Source organism: Lipomyces japonicus, assembly GCF_038497905.1.
Source record: "Lipomyces japonicus strain CBS 7319 unplaced genomic scaffold V1514scaffold_29, whole genome shotgun sequence".
In the NCBI taxonomy this organism is placed as follows: Eukaryota; Fungi; Ascomycota; class Lipomycetes; order Lipomycetales; family Lipomycetaceae; genus Lipomyces; species Lipomyces japonicus.
The window spans coordinates 69522-91743 of record NW_027117841.1 but is presented as its reverse complement, the minus strand read 5'-3'; the positions used below and the strand labels follow the sequence as shown (position 1 = coordinate 91743).

Genomic DNA, 22222 nt, shown 5'->3' with positions numbered 1-22222 from the left:
CTGATACATGGGGCTTGTCTTTCTTTCTTTGGCGCAATGTATGTTTTTTAACCAATGTAATTGGTCCGATTTGAAGTAATACTGGGCGTCATTGTAGTCAAAAATGAATTAACTCGAAACTATAGTTGGTTGTGTAATGAAGTTTGATGATTACTTTGGATAGTCAAATCACATATTGCCAAATTATATAAATATAATGATATTATTATAAACATATACATATCTCATTATGTATTATGTGGTCTTAAAATCGATCATACATACTCTTTAAATACATTCTGCCACAGGGGTATTAGAGCGCTCCGGCAATTCACCGGATGGTCGAACCGAAAAGACCAACCGGATATGATTGTACTTTTACTTAGTTTTAGATATTTAATATACGCATATAATGATTAAATTTGGCTTTTTTCGTAGTTAAAATTCCCCTGCGCAAATGTCAAGACAAAAGAGTAAATTACGATGTATTATGTAAAACTGAGCAAAAAATATAAATATCTAAAAGAAAACAAAATTAAGGGTTCCATATTAATCAAGCAGTAGTGTCATTTTGTCACTACGATTTTGAACCATGTCAAAACGGAAACGAATAAATATTCGAGATTATGCTAGCAAGTTTTGGTTTGATGAGCCTGTTGAATTTGAGCTGCCACCTGATCGGGAAGAAGCAAAATTAGTAGCGGCCGCAATTGATGCTCATTTTGCCGAGCACGAACAACAACAATTAGAAACTCAACAATTAATTGAGGACCAAGTCCGCAATGCAATGAGTGATGAAGATCCGCAACAATTATTGAAAGAGTTAAGCAATGCTCATGAAAACGATAGAGGTAATCAAGTAGAAGATGACGCGGGAAAGCGAAGAGCTGTTGTTGAAACTGGGACTAATTCGGTAAGGTCTCTTTTTTTATCAAAATTGTGAACTATATATTGATTTAAATCTATTATATAGCAACCAGCAGCGCATACGGTCGCAAATGAGCATTTGCGGTTTGTAGGATAATTAGGCAACATGTACAATACACCTAATAGAGAAATATCGTCATTGAAGCACGATTGATTGTTTCTTATTTAATTTGATACTATATATATTTAAGATTCTTAGAAACTTTTTTCACATTTTGTTTGGGTTTTTAAGTTCGCACGTCTGGTCATGCCAGTCTACTCCTTAATAACTTTTTCATGAGCTGAAGGTACTGTCACAACGGCTAACGTTTCTGAGATGTAAGGCTGAGCGGAACTGCAAGACGATGAACTCGAGTTTTTAACTATGGTACTCTGGAATAAGTCTTCAGAACAAAACAATGACTTCAAGGTTCCATTGTCGGGTTTCTCGTCATTGAAAGCATCGACGTTGAACTCGGCAAATTTTCTTTAATTGAATTGCAGGCAAATGGTTTTTTTTTTTGTTTGGCATTTATTGAGTTTTGATTTTTTACTATTGAGAATCAATGTAAATATAAGGTATTTATGAACTTGATTCATATAAAACATCTATGAGTTCAGGAGATTTTGCATTAGCTATTTATGGGGAATTTTTTAAAAACAAACTAATTTTCATGATTTCATAACAATATAAATGATAGGTTTACTGAACAAGCACAGGTCTCATTTTGCATCTTGTTACATCTGCGTTTTAACTTTGTCGCTCATTTCTCATTTCTTGCAATGCGATGTTTCCCATTTCCATTCTTTCAGGCTACTCAGACCCAAAGCGTTACGAAATTGACAATGCATAAAAATACATATATTCACTAAAAGCCGTTTCATATGTCTACGATAACCGTAGAACATTTATTATTATTATTTTTTTTTTTTTTTTTTTAATTATTTATTTCACAAATCAGAGCCGTACATTTCCGAAAGTTGATACAAACGTGACTCAAACTCATTATAAATTTATTCAAAATTCCATTTGAAAGTTTAGCAAAAATGATATCTATTTATAATCAAATGCATGAAATGGTATAACGCAGGTTCTTTATGTGACTTCTGGTCAATAATATAACTAATAAGTAAAGATACATTCAACCAGCTCTCTTTTGTCTATTTCCAGGGTTGACTGAAATATTCACTTTTTGATATTTTGTTAACTTCAATTTTTCTTTCTTGACCTCTCGAGCAATACTATTTTAAAATAATTGTTCTAGCTGATTCAAAAGAGCAGGTCTTCAATTCAATACTTGCATGCTTGCTTATAATGAATGATGATAATAATAATAAGTTGATTCAAACGAAATGCTCAGATTATAATTTGCCATTGTCGACTCATCACGGTAATTTGTCTCTTTTCATCCGTCAATGAATGCATTGATTGACCTGCATTGTGGCTGGTCCAGTGAAACTAGTCTTTTGTCGCGAACATAATCAATGCCGCAATCTTGCTTCATTTAAATGACGATTAAAAAAATGGTATTCCGAAGCACAACTAATTTGCAACTATTTTATACATTATCCAACTTCATCGCCATCGTCATCATCCTCATAATTAGTATAATTAATTTTTTGTAATAAAAGTTTTTGGAACCGCACAATATTATTTGGGAAAATGTGATGACAACAATTCGAGTAAAAGGTAAACCCTGATGATGTCACCGATCAATCACATTCCTCGGATTTATATATGGAAGCAATTTTCTACAATCTGGCATTTGTACATACGTTCAACTAATTATCATCAATTTATTACGACACGTTAACAGTTTTTTGTTGTTGATTTTTAAAATTCAGTATCTTTTAACAAGACCTTACGTGTTCGTTTCACCAAGCCAGATCGATCGACTTACGAGTCAGTGAAACCAAGTGTAGCAGAAGAAGCATCTCTACTTTAAAAATATTTTAATATACAAGCAGGTTTAGTTAAGGTAGTCATAAGTAAGGCCAATCAAGTGTTGTCTACTTGTATTTATTAACTGAACTAATTTTTTTATAAACTCGCATAGTTGATTGTCACAGATTCAGTAGTGAACATGGTTTTGAAACATATATCAGAGAAAATACATTTTCACATAGGTTCTCGTCCTTTCCTTGCTAAAAGCCCTCCATTGCCATCAAACCCACCCAGCGACGCTGAAATTATTAAATATAGAAGACAGTTTGGAACGAATATTGGCGGTTGGTTTTTACTTGAGAAATGGATCAAGCCAGAGATGCACATTTTTAATGAATCGGATGATGAAAGCGAATACTCAGCTGTTTCTTCTGCAGTTTCGTCTATTGGGATCATCAAAACCAGAGACAAATGGAATCAGCACTATGATTCATTTGTTACGGAAGAAGATTGGAAATGGCTTGCCTACCATCACGTAAACTCAGTTAGAATTCCAATTGGATTTTATGTTTTGGGAAGTGAATTTGTGTCCGGAACGCCATATGGCTTGAATAATCTATACGAAGTATACCAGGACGCATGGAATAAATATTTAAAAGTTATTAAAACTGCTGACGAATACGGAATCGGCGTGTTAATTGACCTACATGGGTTACCTGGAGGTGCCAATGATGATGCTCACTCTGGCATCCCTCATCCAGGAAAGTTTTTTGAGTCCTCGTCATCTATTTCGTTGGCAGTATCTGCGGTCAAATTTATAACTGAGCAAGTTAAAAACTATAAAAACGTAATCGGCATTCAGATTGTTAATGAAGCTAAATGGAATGCTCATGCAGAGAAATATTATGCTGAGGCGATAACAGAAATCAGAGAGATTGATCCGACTCAGATTGTGGTTATTTCAGATGCTTGGGATAGAGGAAAATTTGAAACTTGGGTTAAAGACAAGCCAGGTGTGTTGGTCGACACGCATATCTACAAATGTTTTTCTGAGTCAGACAGGGAAAAAAACCCACATGATTTAGTTTGCGACATTTCACAAGAAATATTTGGGCCTGCCACGATTGTTGGAGAATATTCATGCGTTTTAAGTACGACTTCATGGGCCAAAATCGGCGAAAGTCGCAAAACGTTGCGCCGCGAATTTGGGCATGCTCAAATTGATCGATTTTTATTTCAAGCCGTGGGGTCGTATTTTTGGACTTACAAATTTGCAGAGGGATCCGGAGGAGAATGGGATTTTAGAGAAATGGTGAATACTGAATGTATTCCGATTGTTAACCGCACGCGCAAGCATGCATCACAAGACATTGAAGCTCTTGCTAACCAAGTTACTGGATATCACGCAGCGTACTGGACCAAGAACGGCAGGGGTGCCGTGTTTGAGCATTGGAGATATAGAGAAGGATATGTTACCGGGTTTAAAGACGCCAAGGTGTTTTGGGAGAAAGATGAGAGCACGATTGGCCAGTTGCAATACTGGAAAAACGCTCGGTTGCAGCAACATATTCAACAAAGGGGAAGCAGTGACAACACGTGGGAATTTGAACATGGTTATGAAGGAGCGCTTCAAGATTTTAAGAATACTGTAAACTAAAACGTCATGTGCCGAATTTTCATGACCATGTGGAAATAACTGTATATCGAATGTTGTAACTTTCAGGGACTCGTACACATGAATTAAAAATATATAAGCTCCCAAGTCAATATTTACATTTTGGATTCAAGTTATTCTATGTTACATTATAAAAAAAGAAAAAAAAATAAATGTAAGAACCAGTACAATAGCGCCATCCCAACTCCAATCTTATTATATTAATACAAAAATGAACGACATTCCCGTCCCGAAATTTTCAAACAAATTTGGGAGGAGGGAAAGAAACTTAATCCCAATAGTAACCTTGTTCGATAAACCGAATCATGTAATCATCCACACTTCCAAAATCATCTTCGTAATCTTCGCCATATTCATCCAGTTGTTGTTGTTGTTGTTGTTGTTGTTGTTCTTCTTCTTCTTCAATCGGTTCTTCAACTGGCGTATCCCGCGTCACTGGAGTTGGCGCCGTACTGGCAACTGCGGAATCAAATTGAGGTCCCGGAGTTTCCGAATCCCGACCTCGCTCGCGTTCGCGTTCTTCAGTCTCGTTAAAATCTACCGCATCCATGTGACTTTCCCTGGCGGCCATTTTCGCCGCCCTGGCATCATCTTCGTCTTCTGCTTGTGCCAACGCGCTTTCCAATCCGCCTTTCATATGCTTTACTTGCAAATCTAACGATTCCGAAGTTCTGTCATCACTTTCGGTTCCGAGCATGTCACTAAGAGAAAATTTCGAAAAATAATCAGTCGTAAAATCACCTTCCTGAATAACAAGATCATCAAGCATTCTCTTTTGGTTAGCCTTGCGAAGAATATTTGATTCGATCGTATGCTCAGATACAAATCTATAAATATGAACATCGCGAGTTTGGCCGATTCGATGACATCGATCTTGACATTGCTTGTCCATTGATGGATTCCAGTCTGAGTCATAAAAAATAACCGTGTCAGCACCAGTGAGGTTAATCCCTAAGCCACCGGACCGAGTAGACAAAATAAACACCGGAATTTTTGGATCCGTATTAAACCTCTCGGTCATTATTTGACGCTGCTCAATCTTTGTGGCTCCATCTAATCGCATGTACCGGTAGCCATGAATGTTCAAGAATTGTTCAAGTATATCAAGAACTTTGGTCATTTGAGTAAAGATAAGAGCTCGATGGCCTCCAGCAATCAAATCTCGTAAAAGAATTGCCAATCTTTGTAATTTGCCACAATCATACTGCAGCAACCTTTTATCGGGAAACGCAATCGATAACTTCACTTGGACCTGATGCATCGGGTTACCTACTTGAGAGTTCAACTCTAGAAAACTTTCCTTTGGAATTCCGGGAAAGACAATATTGGCCATGCCCAGGGCGACCACATTTGGAGTGACAAATGCATAGTGATCTATCACGTCTTTCATAACTTCCGCGCGTTGCTTAACAGACATTACCAATTTATCAGACGGGTACGATCGTAATCCAGGATCTCTCTTTTCCCTCGGAATACTTATAGTACAAGAGTGAATCAAATTACTTCCAAATATTGGTGCACGTGCCGTTCTAAATTTGTTGACATACAAAACCTGACGGACATCTTCAATATTTTGTCTTGTGCGCTGAACAATCCGGGCGCTTTTGAACCCTTTAACCGTAGAATAATCTATTTTTGAAACCGCCTCTGAAATTGAAGATTCTAATTCTTCTAGATGACGCTTTATTAGCTCATTAGACGAAAGCAAGTTCTGACTTTGAGCTTGAGTAGTAGCCATTGATTCATTCTTTGTAAAAACAAAATTAACAAAGTCCAAATTTACTTTTTCGTCATCAGTAATGTCAAGCAATCGCTTGCGAAGAAGTAATTCGGTCGGTTCGAATGACGAAATCGCTGGTTTATTCATAGCAAAAGAGGTAACTATCGGTCTGACTTCAAATAGATCAGGATGATTGCACACTTTGCGGAGCTGCATCAGACAATTGATAATGCTTAGAAAATTTCCTGATGCCAATGTTTCCTTGGTTTGAGCACGTGACATAAAGTCGTCGTACAAATATCTCTGTCTTTTTGAAAGTTTGCATGGCACAATGTGCTCATATTTTGCCGGCATTTGCTTTTCCACATCAGCTTTCAGCCTTCTCAGTAAGTACGGTCGAAGAACTTTGTGAAGTTTGGATATCGTGTTGCGAGCTTCTGCATCATTACCACCATAATTTCCCTCAATAAGCTTGTCTACAGGCTGAGAAAACCATTCCTGAAAATCTGCAAGACTGGCAAACCCGTTCATTGCCGAGGAACTTCCACCTCTTGTTGATGGCATCAGAAAATATAATAATGACCATAATTCAATCAAATTGTTTTGCAATGGAGTACCGGTCAACAGTAATCGCCTGTGTGTCTTGAAATTCAAAAGCGCTTGCCATCTTTGAGATCTGAAATTCTTAATATTGTGAGCTTCATCAAGAATCATGTATTGCCAATTTTTTCTTCGAAAAGCGTGTTGGTCATGAATGACTAGTTGGTAGGAAGTAATGCAAACATCCCACGTATCGTCATCATTCCATCCCCTACGTTTTTCTTTTCTTTGTGCCGGATTTCCGTAATAAGTTAAAATGCGAAATCCGGGAGCAAATCGTTTAAATTCCATTTCCCAATTAAGCATAACACTAGTAGGCACAACGATTAAATGAGGACCCCAAATTTTCTTTTCGCAAGCAAGGTAAGACAATAATGAAATAGTTTGAATTGTTTTCCTAAATTTCATTAGCATCATGTGATAATTTTAATTTATATCGCACCATATAAAGTAACATACCCAAGACCCATCTCATCAGCAAGAATACCATTTGTGCCGCTGTTGTATAGTCCAGCAAGCCAATCTAATCCAAGATGTTGATATTCACGCAACGTACCCCGAAGTAAAAATGGAACAGTTGTCTTTGGAGCATCGACCAAATCCATATGGCTGTCGGTTGAAACAGACCTGGCAACAAGCAAGTCTTTGTCATTAGATTCAACTTCTAAATCCGAAGCTGCAACAGAGTCAATCGTTTGCTCATCGTTTTGTTTAGGATGATCCAGATCAAGAATATCTTTGAATTCTTTCGAGTTTTCATTATAGCTTGGTTTTAAGTCACCCTCTTCAATCTCAATGTTGTCTAAGCCTTCGTCAATGCGATCGCTTAATATTGAGGCATCTGCATTATCCTCCGATTTGTCAAGAGAGTTTAATTCGTCGCCTTCTTCAATACTAAGATGCTGAGATATTTCTTCATTATCACTGACAGACTCGTCGCTATCGTCGTCACTGCTCATATCCAACTCTGAATCTAGCTCGTTTTCTGAGTCAGAACCATTTTGTTCAGAAGCCAAATCTGCAAGATTATCTTGTTCATTTTGATCTTTTCGTACAAAATGGTCTTTTCGGGCCTCGAGTAATTTTGATGAATGATCTAATATGGTATTTAGTTGCTCTTTGCCAGCAAGCCTTTGTTGCTCCTGTAAATGTGCCGCCATTCGTTGTCGAACAACCTATCAAACAGTCAGATAAAAAAAAAGTTATTTAATTCGAAAGTAAAAATCTCACCTTTTCAGCTAGCCTCCATTTTCGCTTTACGTCCATGGCAGTTTTCTTTGCAAGTTGTTTAATCCTTCGTTCTTCCATTTTCCTTTCTTTTTCATCTGCTCCGGATAATCTCTTAAAATGTAATTGAATCATGGAAGCCAATTTCCTAGTTTTTGAGACGCGATTACGACGTTCCTCAGCAGCAAGTTTAGACAGATAAATAGCATGAGACACTAAAAAATCACGATGAGAATGTGCGTGCGGTGGATCAAAAGGCTTTCGTAATGAAGAATGCGAAATAGAAGGTGCTGCCTCTTTGTCTTCCAGATTATCTTCCGAAATCTTTCCACTCGTAATAGCATTGCTGATTTCTTTCCGTAAACTCGCCTCATCCGCAATCTTCTTCTGGAAAATTTCTTCTGATATTTCATTTTCGTCGAGTAATCTGAAAGAATCAAGAAACTTTGTTAGCGTTTTGTGCTTAGGTTCAAGTGGAATGTGTGCGGGCTGAGCGACAATTGGCTTTGGAACGCTAAACTTGATCTTTATTCGTGGATTTTTTAAATTATCATCTTCGCTCAATCCATCTTCATCTGACCCATTGCATACTTGCTCCTCAACGACATCTTCTGCGACTGCCTCTGTTGAATTTTCCTGATTTCCAGCCATACTTTCCCTCCGCGTGGACTTGGACTGTCGTCTCGATTTTTCTGATACCTCATGATGATTCGATCGAACCCGTCCTCGCGTTTTTTTTCGATTGTCTGCTGGTGATTGAGAAACTTCTTTTGGTCCGCGAAGAGTGCGCGCTCGTTTTGGTGAACGGCCATCATAGACAGCTTGGTTTGAATTTATCTTTAAGTTATGTGAATCAATAGCTAAATCTCTTAGTCGTGCATTACGCATCGTCTTCAATGCTGAATTATGGTTCGCTTTTGGCGGTGGTGGAGTGGACTGATGGCCTCCATCTAATGACTCGCGCTTTCGTAGAACACGGCCACCATTTACGGTCGTAAATTCCTCTACTTCCTTCCATTTAACCCCATCCAAAGCAGATTGGCGACCTATAATTTCAAGATCAAAAAATATTAGCATTCTATTTGATCTTATCAGTTGCGTGATCGTACCTTGACTTGACGAAGATTGACTTGGATCTAATCTTTTGTAGGCTCTCGAAGGAGCCATTCGTGTAAATACAGAACAAAATGCAAGCGATTCCTAACCTAACGCATATGAAAAGATGCGCAATCAACTGATTAACCTGTATACAAAATTTCACAAATTTGCCGAAACTTTTTGGCAGGCTAAATGATGAAAAACGTGCAGTGTTTAATCTATTGTTTTTACAAAGTATTTGAGGAGGGAAGGGCTTTTGGCGTAGTCGCCAAAAGATTCCCATTGCAAGCCTAACCCTCAATAAAAAACCCGTGCCCTGGAGTGTTCATACATTGGAGCCAATCACAAGTTACTCAAATTCCTCCTATTTGAGCGGTTCCGGGTTTCGTTAGTGATTAGTTTGAGTTTATATTTTCAAAACCAAAGGACAACGAATATTGTTAGAGTCGTATCGAAATGTTACCTTCACGATTTGTTTTAAGATTACCACGATCTGTGCGGTTGCTGCCGGCAGTGTCAAGACCTGCCTGTTCGGCAGTTTATGTGTCGCGTTCAGCGCAAAGACTGTACGCTACACAGACCACTGAAAATGATCCAAATCTGGTATGTGCAATGTTAAAAAGAGAGATTTTTCTTTTTTTTATTTTTTTTCTTTTTTGGTTTTTTTGTTGGTGATGGGATTGGCAACGAATTAATATCATTACTTGTTCAGAATGGAAACTATCCTGAATATCCATATGTTAGTAACCAGAAACGAGATCCTTACGAGAAGTACGACGATCAGCAATTACGACGTAACTTCAACGATCCGGTAGGTTAATTCATGGTGTAATTTTTTTTTTAGGTTGATTGTTGCCTAATATTGAAAACTAGCTTCATGAAGACGACGACGTGTTGAACATGTGGTCGCCTGATATCCATGACTATGTCTCAAATGCTAAAGCCGGCACATACATTCTCGCATTTTTTGGCATCGTCGCTGGATCGGCTTATGCGTTGTCGCATGTTAGCCCGGAGAAGCCCGCTGCGCCAAGGGTTTTCCAGAATGGCTTATTCGAAGAAGTTGGTGGCGCCGAATACAACAAAGATGTGGTTTCGGTGAGTTTTTTTTTTTTTTTTTTTTTTTTTTTTTGTTTGCTTAAGACGAATAGTCGCATTTGCTATTGATGCTAACTGATGATGTATAGGCCAAGGTGGATGATGGATCATATTACCAAAAATAAAATAGAAAAATTAGGATGATTTAGGATTCGGTTTTTTTTCTTTTGTATATATTTGTCTGTTCAGTGACCTCACATATTATCATTTAAAGCTTATGCATAAACGATGACCGAGAAATATATGAAGAACTTTTTGATCAGATAAATCTTGTATTTTGGGTTTTCTTTTTTTTTTTTTTTGATTTTTTGGGGAATGGAAAGAATTTATTTATTTATTTTCCATTGGTTTTTTGAGTATTAAGAATTGTTTTAAACTGTCACATATGATGCAGGCTGAAATGGATGAATATGGCTAATAGAACTTTTTACTTATTTTTTTTTCATTACTTAATGCGACCTGACCCGAATGCAAACTAACTCCAAGCAGAAAGCCAAATTAAATCTTTCCAATTTTTTTTTCTTACTTCGATTTATATGTAGGAGTGTTCAACTTCCTGTTAAACCCCCTTTTCATCTCACGAAGCTTAGCCTTGGTGGTTAGTTGTTCGGTAAACTTTTTTCGTTGATCAAAGATGCGAGTTAACAGCTTGTCCTGACCCCTGAGTCGCAATATTCGCAGCAACACGTCTTCAGTGTCAACATCCCTTCTCGCTTCCAAAATCTTTTCTTTTTGCGCTTTCATGGTGCCCAAGTTTTTATGAGCCATGATTGTCTTCGCACGCGTCATAAGTTGAGCGATTGAAGATTCTCTAGCTTGCAAGCGCTCAAAATTTGCAAGAGACATGGAATCATATATTCGCTGAATTTCCTCAGTGGAAAAATCGTAATACTTCTTCGCCTGTTCCATATCTTTATAGCCAACCACGGTTTCCAAGGACTGAATTGATGGCCCGTATCCATCATGATGAAAAAAATCTTTAAGCGTATTAAGCCATATAAAAATGATGGAAACCTCATTTGACGTCAACGGTTTTTGCTTGGTAGGCTTATCTGAAAGCGATGGTAATAATAACGAGTCTAATGTTGAAACTACTAATTTCCATGTTTCCATCATGACATTAATACGCATGGTCTCAGTAAGAGATTCCGCCAGCGTGGCAAAGTTAGCATTAAGATAATCAAAAATCGGATCCAAAAAATCTTCAATTTCTGCAACCGTTTTTTTAGATTCTGATGCCGCGGCACTACCGCCTAGAAAACTTTTGACCGTACCGAGCGCACCAGATGGATTACTGACACTCTTTAAATTATCTGCCGATAAAACTTCACGAATGGCCGCATGTAACTGGTCAGTGATTGACTGAACCATGAAATCTTCAACTCGCTTGATGTCTTTGAAAGCTTTTCCAAAATAAAAAATTATGTCATCGCGATCACCTTCCACATTAATAATTGTTCTCAATCTTCCTTGCGGTCGCAAATAATGCCATTCATCTTTGGACACAAAATCTTCATAATCGGCAGGATTTAACCAAAACGAGCAATTGCCACATTCATCATGAGTTCCAAATAAGTCTTCATCCCATACCCTTGCGACAATAAGACATTTTTCATATACACTGTATTCAAAATTTTCGTTCCATCGAGGATTCAAATCCTTCTGGATCGTTCTGGTTTTTGCAATCCGTTTTTTTTTTTGATGATCAATAAGTTCAACATATGGATCACTAAACCCGTTCGTGTCACAAGCTTTTATCCCTTCAGCTTCGACTACATCAATAGAAAAAATATATGAAGTGGATTGTTTTTGTTTCGCGGGCTTTGGTTCCATACTGCGAACAATCGCTGCTTGTGTCTCTGCATCTAACGACGCCTCTAAAGCATCAAGCTTGTTCTTGATATATTCCACATTGTTCAGCTTCACGCAAGACTATATACCAGATTAAATTTAAAGCAACAAAATCTTACAAGTAATCTCCTACCTCCCGAGCAAAATTATGTGGCTCAAATTTCTTTTTGGCGGTAATATTTCGAGCTGCGGCTAACCAATTTTCACGCTTTGGTTGAGCGGTAACATCATTATCGGTAACCATTTCTCTGGCAAAACTTTCCTGTAGTCGTTGAAGATAAAGCCTAACACTTGCTGAAATGCCTTTCATTAAAACGGTATAAAGCTTTGCATTGTGATAATCATTTTGCCATTGCAGATTCCTGACAACCGATATTTGCTGATGAAAAGAAGAAAACAAGTCGGTGGCAGAAATACTGTGTTTCTGGTCGTCAGATATGGGTTTAAACTTTTCATCCTTAAGGTTGGCGTCAACCCAGGTAGTCGACATGCCTTGGCGAGCGTCAAGCCATACCATGATGAACGGAAATAATTCTAATTCAACATCAAACAGAAACAAAGAACTGAACAATAAAGTTAGAACATGAAACTAATAAGCAACATCAAACGTGCACATACTCTGAATATTTTTGATAAACACTGCGAAGTTCGCATATTTTCATGTACAATTCAGATATATCTTCAATCGCCATGTCCACAGCATTTTTTTGCAGGTCAGCCTTAATGTCTTGAAAAATTTCACGCGTGTACGTTGCGGCCAAACTGGACAGTTGTTCTCCCACCCAAATATTGATTTTCAAATGAGCACCCCATCGACTAATACTAATTTCTCCAATGCTGTCAGGTAGCGTATACCTTTTAGATATTCGAGAGATAAGATTCAATGTCTTTTTAATTACGGTTAATAAGACCAAAGGGTCAGAACCAGGAGCACCGTCTCGAGGAACTAAACCAAGTTCGGAAAAAAATTTGCTTTGAGCTACTTTCTTGACAGCATCCTTGATTTGTACTATATAATCCTGAAAATCTGCGGGCGTGGTTTGAAAAAGCTCATCAGAGTAAAGGTACTTCTCGATTGAAGCAATAAGGGGCGTGATCATGGGACTGCGCATATCAAAAATCAAAGTCATTTGTTCATAAAGCGTTCGCAAAAGATGTGAATAAATTGCCTTTAAGCTGTTAGAATAAGTCATTTTATCTTCACGCGTCCATGGTTCTTTGTTTTCTGACTTTGATACCTGTTGCGCAGCATGGATGAGTTTAAAAACAGTAGCTAATGTGGAAAGAGAGATTTTATCAGAAACAAACATTTCTTTTCCAAGCTCGAGAAGAAAAATTTCGCGCGCGGCTCTTCTCACTCGCCAACGGATATATAAGGTGCTAAGAAAGTCTCTAGAATCAGTAGATAAGATATGGATAAAATTGCTCGATAACGGATCAGCAAGGTCTAAATCATCCATGATTACTCTCTCTGCCAACGGAGCATCTCTTTCGAGGCATAGTCTTAAAATATGCCTGTAATACATGGTTGGATTATCAGGAAGAAACTTGAATGGGATGCTATCGTCTGCAATTAATGAGTCTCTGCCAGAGGAGGTAGATGCAAGTGAGGCTGATTGCATGACCATGCTGAGGATAAGTTGGTTGATTGCATCAATCTCACGTTCGCGCCATATTTTGTAATCATGTTCTGAAACAAATTGAGTTGCAATCTCCGGATTTGTAACGATCGATGTAGATAATTTTTTTAAATCAGCAACATAGTCCTAAACATTTGTGTTAATAATTGGTTTTTTTTCTTTTGTTTAAAAAAATATTTATGTATATATATATATATATATATGATAGTACCCTTTGTGTGAGTTGTGAAGTCAGATCAAGAACGTCCTGCCTGACCATGTCATTTGATAGTGAAAAAATGTTTGCAACGAGGGCCACAAAAGGAATTTCAACCTGCTTGGGCTTGCTTGGATAGATTTTAACCAAAGAATGAATAACGCTTTTGAGCTTTGGGTTTTTGTCTTTTGATTTGGTCAAGCAAAACTCGAGATACTGCACAAAGGCGGAGAGACAGGCATCGAGCGAATCGGGCGAGAGATGTGAATTGTGTGAGGTCTTTGCGCAAGAAGTGAAAATTTCAAGCAAAGTTCCAAGTTGAAGATCTGACTTGAGTAGATCCTTGGTGTCCTTAATGGTGACCTGGTGACTAAAATTGAGAAATGCGGTTTGAACGGTTGCGGTGTTGTGAATGTTTCGATAAGGATACTGGAAAATGCTTTTTCTTACAAACCGAAGAAAACTAGAAGGCAATAATTCTGATTTTATTGCCGCCGGCACCACGGTTGCTAAAGCCGGAGAAGTGAGGTAGGTGAGGTAGCATATTCTGATGGAGTATTGATAAGCTTGATGGTCAGTTATTGAAGATTTCACCGGTTTACGTTGCCGCTGGCCATTGTTTGTACTTCGACGAAGATTGGAAGACATTTTTTCCGGAGAAAACCATGTGTCATGTTCTAGAGAGAAAAAAAACAAGAACAAGAACAAGAACCAGGGGCAGCGAGCGAAGCTGTGGATGAACAGGCAGGCGTGTTGTTTTTGTTTACTCGTTGCGTATGTATTGTTTTATATTATATTGTATTATGTATTACCGCGCGCGAATGATGCAGCACGCCTACATGGGCAGATACGGCATGTGTCTGAAGAAAGACCATCAAGATGACATTGTACGTACAATCGCATCGAGTAGGCACACTGTCCGATTGCCATTGCCACGCTAGAAATACAATAAAAAAGTATGGAGCGTAGCGTACGTAACAAGCCTCGAGAAGTCGTCGTAGTCATCTATATCTATTGTTTGACCAAGTTCAAGTCCAGATACGCGCGGCATCAGCGAGTACGGCCAACTAGTTGCCATGAAGTAATTAATCGTAGCTACACTCAAACAAACAAAGCATGGCTTGGTGCAACTAATTGCCCAGTTCTGGCGTGGCAGCCTTGTCGACGCTGTGGTGAGTAAACAAATGCGATTGCCAGGCGGAGCGCCCCTCACTCTCACTCCCTCGTTCTTTCCCTAAACAACAACTTTCTGTCCATTTTTTCCCTGTTCCATCCCATCCACCTCCAATCAACAATTTTCCTTTTCTCATCCTTTTATCCAATCTTTTTTTTCATTTTCGTCTGTTTGTGATTGTTTTGGTCTCGAACGACGTCAATTATTCTCTCTCTCTCTCTCTCCCCCTCTTTCTCTATAATTAATAGCAAACGGCCACCTTACTTTTGGATCGCCAATTCCTCAATTCGACTGCAACCTACCGATTTCTACCCATCCTAATAGATCCATCTTTCTTTAGTTTTATCTACAATCATGTCTTCTGAGGTTCGTGCTAACCTTTTTTTTTTTTTTTCCAACCGCGTCTATCGTGTTCACTTGTCATAGTGGGCAGCTTTTTTTTTTATTTGTATTTGTATTTTAAACCGGGAGTGTTTGACCTTTAAGATTTGTGATTTAATCATTTTTTTTGGTTATTTTTTTTTGTTAATCCATTGGATCTTTGGTATCTTTAATCACGTTGCGTCTTGGCAAGCAACATGGCAATGTTGCTGTTGTTTGGTGGGCATTACCGCACTTTCCGGCCAAGCTTCTATTTATTATATACATGACATGTATCAATCGTTTGTGCTAACTTCTTGCAGAGGGAAACAAAGACTTTTCTTGCCAGACTTTGTGAGCAGGCTGAGCGTTATGATGAAATGGTGTCGTACATGAAGGACGTCGCAAAGCTCGGCTCAGAACTTTCTGTCGAAGAGCGCAATCTTTTGTCTGTCGCTTACAAGAACGTTATTGGTACTCGCCGTGCGAGCTGGAGAATCATCTCCTCTATCGAGCAGAAGGAGGAAGCCAAGGGCTCGGAGCGTCACGTTGGTCAAATTAGAGAATACCGCACCAAGATCGAGAAGGAACTCGAGGAGGTTTGCGGTGATGTCTTGACCGTCTTGACCGACTACTTGATTCCTCAGGCCGAGAGTGGCGAGTCAAAGGTGTTCTACTACAAGATGAAGGGTGATTACCATCGATATCTGGCTGAGTTTGCCTCAGGTGCCAAGCGGGACGAGGCAGCCAACGAAGCTCACGAAGCTTACAAGACTGCCACCGACATTGCTCAAACTGACCTTACCCCTACTCATCCGATCCGTCTTGGTCTCGCGCTTAACTTCTCTGTTTTCTATTACGAGATTCTTAGCTCACCTGATCGCGCTTGCCATTTGGCAAAGCAAGCGTTTGACGATGCGATTGCTGAACTCGACTCGCTTTCTGAGGAAAGCTACCGGGATTCCACTCTTATCATGCAGCTTTTGAGAGACAATCTTACTCTTTGGACCAGTGACTTGGAGGAAGCAGCCGACAAGGAGCCCGAGACCAAGAAAGACGCCGATGGCGATGAGGAGATCAAGCAATAGTTGTGTTCAAGGTGCTGCATTCTTTGTTTATCTTTTTTTTAATATCTTGGACTTTTCTCCCTAAAGCATTAGTGTATATGTTTAAAGTATTTATTGAGTTGAGCTGAAGATCCGGTTGGAGTACAGTGAGTGGTACAAATATTACTTTCTATTTATCTATTTGTTTCTTTATTTATATATACAATACATTACAACATGCAACCTATGTACTTCATTGCATAGCTAATGGCAGGATATACCCTATTCCATATAGTTAGTTATAACGATTCCGTGAAGTAAATTTAAATTTACGCGGCACTTTTCCCGCAGCGGTTAGTCAGTGAACTGCTGCTACACACAGACTCCGTTCGCTGTCGTTTACAGCTCAAGCGAGAGGCAGAACAAGATTTGGTTTTGATTTAGATAATATTTTTTTCAGTTTTCTGGCGCGTTATTGAAACATGTCGATGAGCATGCACGGCCACGGCCTGGTTCACAACGCGCCACCGCGTCCGGCTCGACGCGCCAACGAAGTCTCAAACCTGTCCGACAATTCTTCATCATCGCTTTCGGGACCAGCCACGCCGTTCAATCTGGGCAGTCAACCCACGTTATCTGGATTCATGCAAGCCCGTGCTCTAGGGCCTGGTGCCAGTCACGGCCGTGCTTCACCGTTCATTACCATTCCTGATGACCCGCCGGTCATAAGTCTGCTCAGCGACGACGAAGATGAGCAGGAACCTGATATGACATTGCTTGCCGTTTCTCCAGCCAAGTCACAGAGAGCAAATACGTCAGTACAACAATTTAATGCGGGACCTGGGTTGGCGACAGCGAACTGGGTTCAGCCCGTTGCCGGATCTCTACAACAGCCAATCCCGGTGGGCCATGACCGTGGAGATGTCGAATTTAACCGTCCTCTGACGCTTCAACAGGTTAAGAGTCGTGCTGGTGCCCAATCTATTGGGGTTTCACATAAAAGCCACCCAGTGAGCCTGGGATATTTCAGAACAAAAGCCATTGGAATCATGGAATTCGAGCCATCCAAACGTTGTGCCAAGGGAACAAAAGTATTGGTTTTTTTTTTTTTTTTTTTTTTTTTTTTTTTTAATTTAACTTGTTTTTCTAACTTGTGACTAGTTGCTCTTGAGTTTTGCAAATAATAGCCAAAATTTGTTTTTGCGCAACATGCACCATGGTAAGCCAGATCTTGAATTTTTTTTTAACGTTTGCCAATATAACTAATCTCATCTAGAAATTGTTGGAAAGTTGGAACCATATCCGCGATATTTGCTTTCTAACATTCGCCAATCTCGACCCATGGTTCAATTTTATCCGGTAGTTATCGACAAGGCAGATACGTATTTGGAAATCGATGTCGAGATCTTTGAAAGCGCTGCTTTAGCCTCAGAGACTGCAGAGTCAATATTTCGGATGGCTTCGATGTTGCATGGCGAGAGCAGGCTTAGGCCTACTCCGAGCCCAATATCTAGGCAATCGTCAGCTAGTGCTGATGGTGTAAATGCTCCAGTACTACCTTTTACCGTGCCCTCAAGTTCTCAGCCAATTCTAGCCGGGCAACAACCGGTTTGGCAGCCGAATAGCCTGTTTCAAGCTTCACATGCAACCCAATTCACGCAGCCTTCGAATAACTTGAACTTGCATAATTCGTTTTCTGGCAATTTGGCCATAAATGATCGCATGAGTAATTCTTCAAGTTTTAATCTCAGGTCAGATCTTGATGCCATGATAAGCAAGACCCTGCGGTTTGCAACGTCGTCTGTTAGATCAGACATGGACTCGGTTGAAGTAATCGGGGTTAATAGTTCTGTTTCGGTATCGGAATTGCCACGGGAAGCGTTGGCAGGATTTGAGGGCAAGCATTATGGCCAAACAGAGGATTCGTTGAAAAACTTGCCGCTAGCAATTCAACCGGTACGGGTTTCGACAAAGATGTTAAAATATCAACTTCAAGGTCTTGGCTGGCTTCTTCAACACGAGCATCCTTCACTTTCCAAGAAAAGACATGCGCCTACCCAGTTTTGGATTCACACGTCAGGAAATCGGTATTACAACAGAATGACTGGTCACAGTACTACGGATCCTATTTTGTTTAGTGGTGGATGCTTGGCAGATGACATGGGTCTTGGTAAAACGATTCAAATGATTGCCCTAATTTGCAGTGATGCTAAATTGTCGGCTTCGAACGGATTGATTAAAACGGACACGACTCCGGCGAGGTATTTGGGCAAGCCCACGTTGATTATTTGTCCTCTCAGTTTGATGTCAAATTGGACGAACCAGATGAAAGTTCATGTTGATTCGGAAAGCCCGCTTCGCGTGTTGGTCTTCCATGGAACGAGCAAGAGTACGAGTGTTCGGTTTAATGACTACGACGTTGTGATCTCGTCATACGGTGCCGTGCAAACTGAATATAAAGAATATGAACAGCAACAGAATCCAGACATTCAAAAGAGGATGAATCCGAAAAATAATATGCTTTGTTCACAAGCTTGGAGGCGAATTATTCTTGATGAAGGTCATACGATTCGAAATCATGGAACCAAGGTTGCATCAGGAGTGGTCAGGATTGATGCATACTCTCATTGGTCACTTACTGGTAAGTTTAAAGATGGTTATACAGCGTTAAGATTATTATTATTATTATTATTATTATTGTTTTCTAATGTTTAAATTAGGAACGCCTATTATAAACTCGCTTCTGGATTTGTATTCGCAGGTCCGGTTTTTGAAAGTTCCTGGACTGGCAGAAAAGGGGGTATTTACTAGCCGGATCGTGAAAGGATTTGAAAGAAAAGATGGCGAGTCGGAAACCCGGTTACAGGCCCTGATGCAATCAATATGCCTAAGGCGACTTAAGTCGATGCAAAGTATCGTTCAGCTTAACCTTCCGCCGCTTAATGAATATCTGCATACCGTGGAATGGACCGCCAAGGAACGGCAAGTGTACGACGCCATGGAACGAGAAGCCAGAGGCGTCATGCAATCTGTCATGAATGGCGAGGATACGAAGTACATGTTCCTTTTGGAAACGCTGTTGCGATTACGTCAGATTTGCAATCACCAGGCTCTTTGTGGCAAGCGGATTCATACGCTTACTGATATTCAAGATCAGTCTTTTGTGGAACCCACGACGGGCAATATTCTTGCTTTGCAAACCATGCTTCAATTAGCCATAGATAATGAAGATGAATGCCCGATATGTTATGAGAAAATGCAGAACCCGCGCATCACTTTTTGCAAGCATATTTTTTGCCAGGATTGCATTGAAGAGGTCATCCGGGTTCATCATTCATGTCCCATGTGTCGGCAGGTACTTGAAAGCGATCGATGCCTGGTTGCTCCTGCTGAGGCACAATCAATGAGCAATGAGATCCTGGATGACGACACGTCGTCAAAATTTGAAGCAATCCTAAAAATTTTGCAAACCACAAAGGAAAACAACATGGATTTGGATTCGGATGAACCGCCGGTCAAGACGATCGTTTTTTCACAATGGACATCTTTTTTGAACATGCTGGAACCTAAATTGGTCAAGTGCGGGATCAAGTTTTGCAGGATCGACGGTTCCATGAACGTTTCGCAAAGGGATCAGTCGATCGCGAAGCTTACGAACGATCCTGGCACGACCGTGTTTCTTGCGTCGCTGGCAGTCGCGTCGACCGGGTTAAACCTGACCGCGGCCAGTCAAGTGATAATGTGTGATTTGTGGTGGAACGTGGCACAGGAACGCCAGGCTGTTGATCGTTGTTATCGGTTAGGCCAGACCCGGCCGGTGAACGTGTTCCGGATCGTGATGAGCAACAGTATCGAGCAACGGGTGATCTCAATCCAGCAGGACAAGGTCGAGATCGTCGAGCGTGCGTTGAACGATGGCGAGAAGGCAAAGAAGAGCAAAGAAGCCCGGCTGGCTGACATCATGAAGTTGTTGTCTTCCGATGAAGGCAGGAAAAGAGGTGCACCGGCAGAGTTATCTGACAATCCGACCGAGGCGGCGGCGCAGGCAGCCGAATCGCGAAGGCGAAGGTCAAACGCTCGCAAGCGGGCCCGGCAAATGGCTCGGGAGCAAGAACATGATGCAGGATTGGCAGATTTTATCGTGCATAATGACGATAGTGAAGACGAGTTGGATGATGAAGAAGAAGAAGAAGAAGAAGAAGAAGAAGAAGAAAATGATGACGGTGCGATTTCTCATGCGGTTGCAGTCTTGCCAGAAAGCGATGATGAGATTGACAGTACAGATTTTTGGCAAAATGCGTTTAAAAATAAATGAGCGTCAAGCGGTAATGTTATAATTACCATTGTTATTATCATTATTATTATTATTATTGTTGTTTTAGAAGAATTGTATAACTACAAGGAGTATGGGGAAACTTTTTTTGTTTTTGAAGTGGAATTCAATGTAATGTCATTTAAAAAATTGCGTGCAAGAAAGGAAAACAAGAAATGCAACAAGGACAACTACTTGTAAGCTCAAATTTAAACATGTACAATCCATTACAAGGCATCTAATCGATCGTTAATCTCCTGCGGTCTCAATTTTCTAAACCTAGGACCTTGCACGTTTTTGACACCTTCGAATCCAAGCAAATGATCACTTGGTGGTCCGATCACCGCAATCTCCACCGTGTCGCCGTTCATTTCACCTTCCACGGATTCTTTCAGTGTCAGTAGCGCGATATGAATTGCATCTTCTAATTCCAAATCATCCGACCATCGTTTTTCCAAAAAAGTCTTGGCCGACGTGCTGCCCTTGCCGATCGCGGTTGCCTTCCAAGGGAAGTACGTGCCAGACGGGTCGACCTGGTACAATCCAAACCCGTTATTTTCATCATGCCCGCCGACCAAGAGTGACACGCCGAACGGCCTGACGCCACCGGATTGGGTTGCCTCTTGCATTGTCCTGGCAATGTCCTGCACGAGGATCCGCGTGGGCGGGTATTCGTTATAGATGCGCTTGTAGTTGGTGTGTGATGATTTGCGAGCCTTGTCGACCAGGACTCGGAAATCTGGACCCATGCCGGAATAAACCATGCCGATATCGGGCGTGATGTTGGCCACCTTGTCCAACGAATTCACGTCGACTAATTCAGATGACGATTTCTTTTCCGTAGCTAGCACGACTCCGTTGGATGCTACATGGTTTTTGTTTTTTATGACTTAGCACGGTTCATTTGAAAAAAAAAAAAAAAAAAAAAAGCATACCTTTAATTCCTAGCGAGGTGACACCTTGATTGACGGCTTGCAAAGCATATTCGATTTGAACCAATTTCCCGCTACATTTGTTGCTTAGGTTCCCATGCGCATCACCAAAAATAAAATAAAAGACACAAAAAAAGAGCTAACTTACCTGGGAGAAAATGTGGTGAGCGAGAATGAATACCGATCGGCCATTGGATTTCAAAACAAAACAAAAAAATAACTATTACTCGCGCAAGTTGATGAACGATATGATATGGTTGAGTGTTATTTGGATTCGATCTCTGCCAGGAGCGAAGTCCTCGAGTAATTAGACAGAAAAAGAAAAAAAAAATATTCAACAAATAGATCCTGCTTTGTTTATAAAAATTAAAATGTATCAGATCCTGACTGGAACGGCTTATGCTGGTTTATGTGGAAGATTAGGAGTGATTGATTCAATGGAACGTTGTCGACGGGCATAAATTGTGGATGACAATTGCACACTGTATTAGCCGCGTACCGTCATTTTTTTGGATATTTCTAC

The 22222-nt window shown here is 40.1% G+C and overlaps 7 protein-coding genes across 7 annotated transcripts; 4 read left to right on the top strand and 3 right to left on the bottom strand.

Moving 5' to 3' along the window:
- Positions 1 to 571: 571 nt before the first annotated feature.
- V1514DRAFT_320978 (glycoside hydrolase superfamily) lies at positions 572 to 4427 on the top strand (the record flags this gene model as incomplete). The annotated part of the gene is made up of 3 exons (XM_066926033.1): positions 572 to 892; positions 953 to 994; positions 2943 to 4427. The coding sequence occupies 3 exons, from the start codon at positions 572 to 574 to the stop codon at positions 4425 to 4427; spliced, it is 1848 nt and encodes a 615-aa protein (XP_066782430.1).
- A 286-nt stretch (positions 4428 to 4713) lies between these two features.
- Positions 4714 to 9159, bottom strand: V1514DRAFT_320977 (SNF2 family N-terminal domain-containing protein; the record flags this gene model as incomplete). Its single annotated transcript, XM_066926032.1, has 4 exons — positions 4714 to 7162; positions 7225 to 7940; positions 7996 to 9038; positions 9102 to 9159. 4 exons carry the CDS (start codon positions 9157 to 9159, stop codon positions 4714 to 4716), a joined length of 4266 nt encoding a protein of 1421 aa, XP_066782429.1.
- A 309-nt stretch (positions 9160 to 9468) lies between these two features.
- Positions 9469 to 10798, top strand: V1514DRAFT_333586 (uncharacterized protein). The gene is made up of 4 exons (XM_066928071.1): positions 9469 to 9693; positions 9803 to 9901; positions 9964 to 10188; positions 10278 to 10798. The coding sequence occupies exons 1-4, from the start codon at positions 9547 to 9549 to the stop codon at positions 10311 to 10313; spliced, it is 507 nt and encodes a 168-aa protein (XP_066782428.1). The 5' UTR covers positions 9469 to 9546; the 3' UTR covers positions 10314 to 10798.
- On the bottom strand, positions 10711 to 14523 carry V1514DRAFT_282796 (uncharacterized protein; the record flags this gene model as incomplete). Its single annotated transcript, XM_066925108.1, has 4 exons — positions 10711 to 12120; positions 12173 to 12602; positions 12658 to 13805; positions 13891 to 14523. 4 exons carry the CDS (start codon positions 14521 to 14523, stop codon positions 10711 to 10713), a joined length of 3621 nt encoding a protein of 1206 aa, XP_066782427.1.
- Positions 14524 to 15116: 593 nt separating this feature from the next.
- V1514DRAFT_333583 (14-3-3 domain-containing protein) lies at positions 15117 to 16702 on the top strand. The gene is made up of 2 exons (XM_066928070.1): positions 15117 to 15415; positions 15733 to 16702. The coding sequence occupies exons 1-2, from the start codon at positions 15404 to 15406 to the stop codon at positions 16495 to 16497; spliced, it is 777 nt and encodes a 258-aa protein (XP_066782426.1). The 5' UTR covers positions 15117 to 15403; the 3' UTR covers positions 16498 to 16702.
- Positions 16703 to 18270: 1568 nt separating this feature from the next.
- On the top strand, positions 18271 to 20770 carry V1514DRAFT_282851 (SNF2 family N-terminal domain-containing protein; the record flags this gene model as incomplete). The annotated part of the gene is made up of 2 exons (XM_066925110.1): positions 18271 to 19096; positions 19176 to 20770. The coding sequence occupies 2 exons, from the start codon at positions 18271 to 18273 to the stop codon at positions 20768 to 20770; spliced, it is 2421 nt and encodes an 806-aa protein (XP_066782425.1).
- Positions 20771 to 20826: 56 nt separating this feature from the next.
- V1514DRAFT_333579 (nucleophile aminohydrolase) lies at positions 20827 to 22173 on the bottom strand. The gene is made up of 3 exons (XM_066928069.1): positions 21848 to 22173; positions 21703 to 21773; positions 20827 to 21632 (listed from the first exon to the last, which is right to left on the bottom strand). The coding sequence occupies exons 1-3, from the start codon at positions 21889 to 21891 to the stop codon at positions 20995 to 20997; spliced, it is 753 nt and encodes a 250-aa protein (XP_066782424.1). The 5' UTR covers positions 21892 to 22173; the 3' UTR covers positions 20827 to 20994.
- Positions 22174 to 22222: the final 49 nt, after the last annotated feature.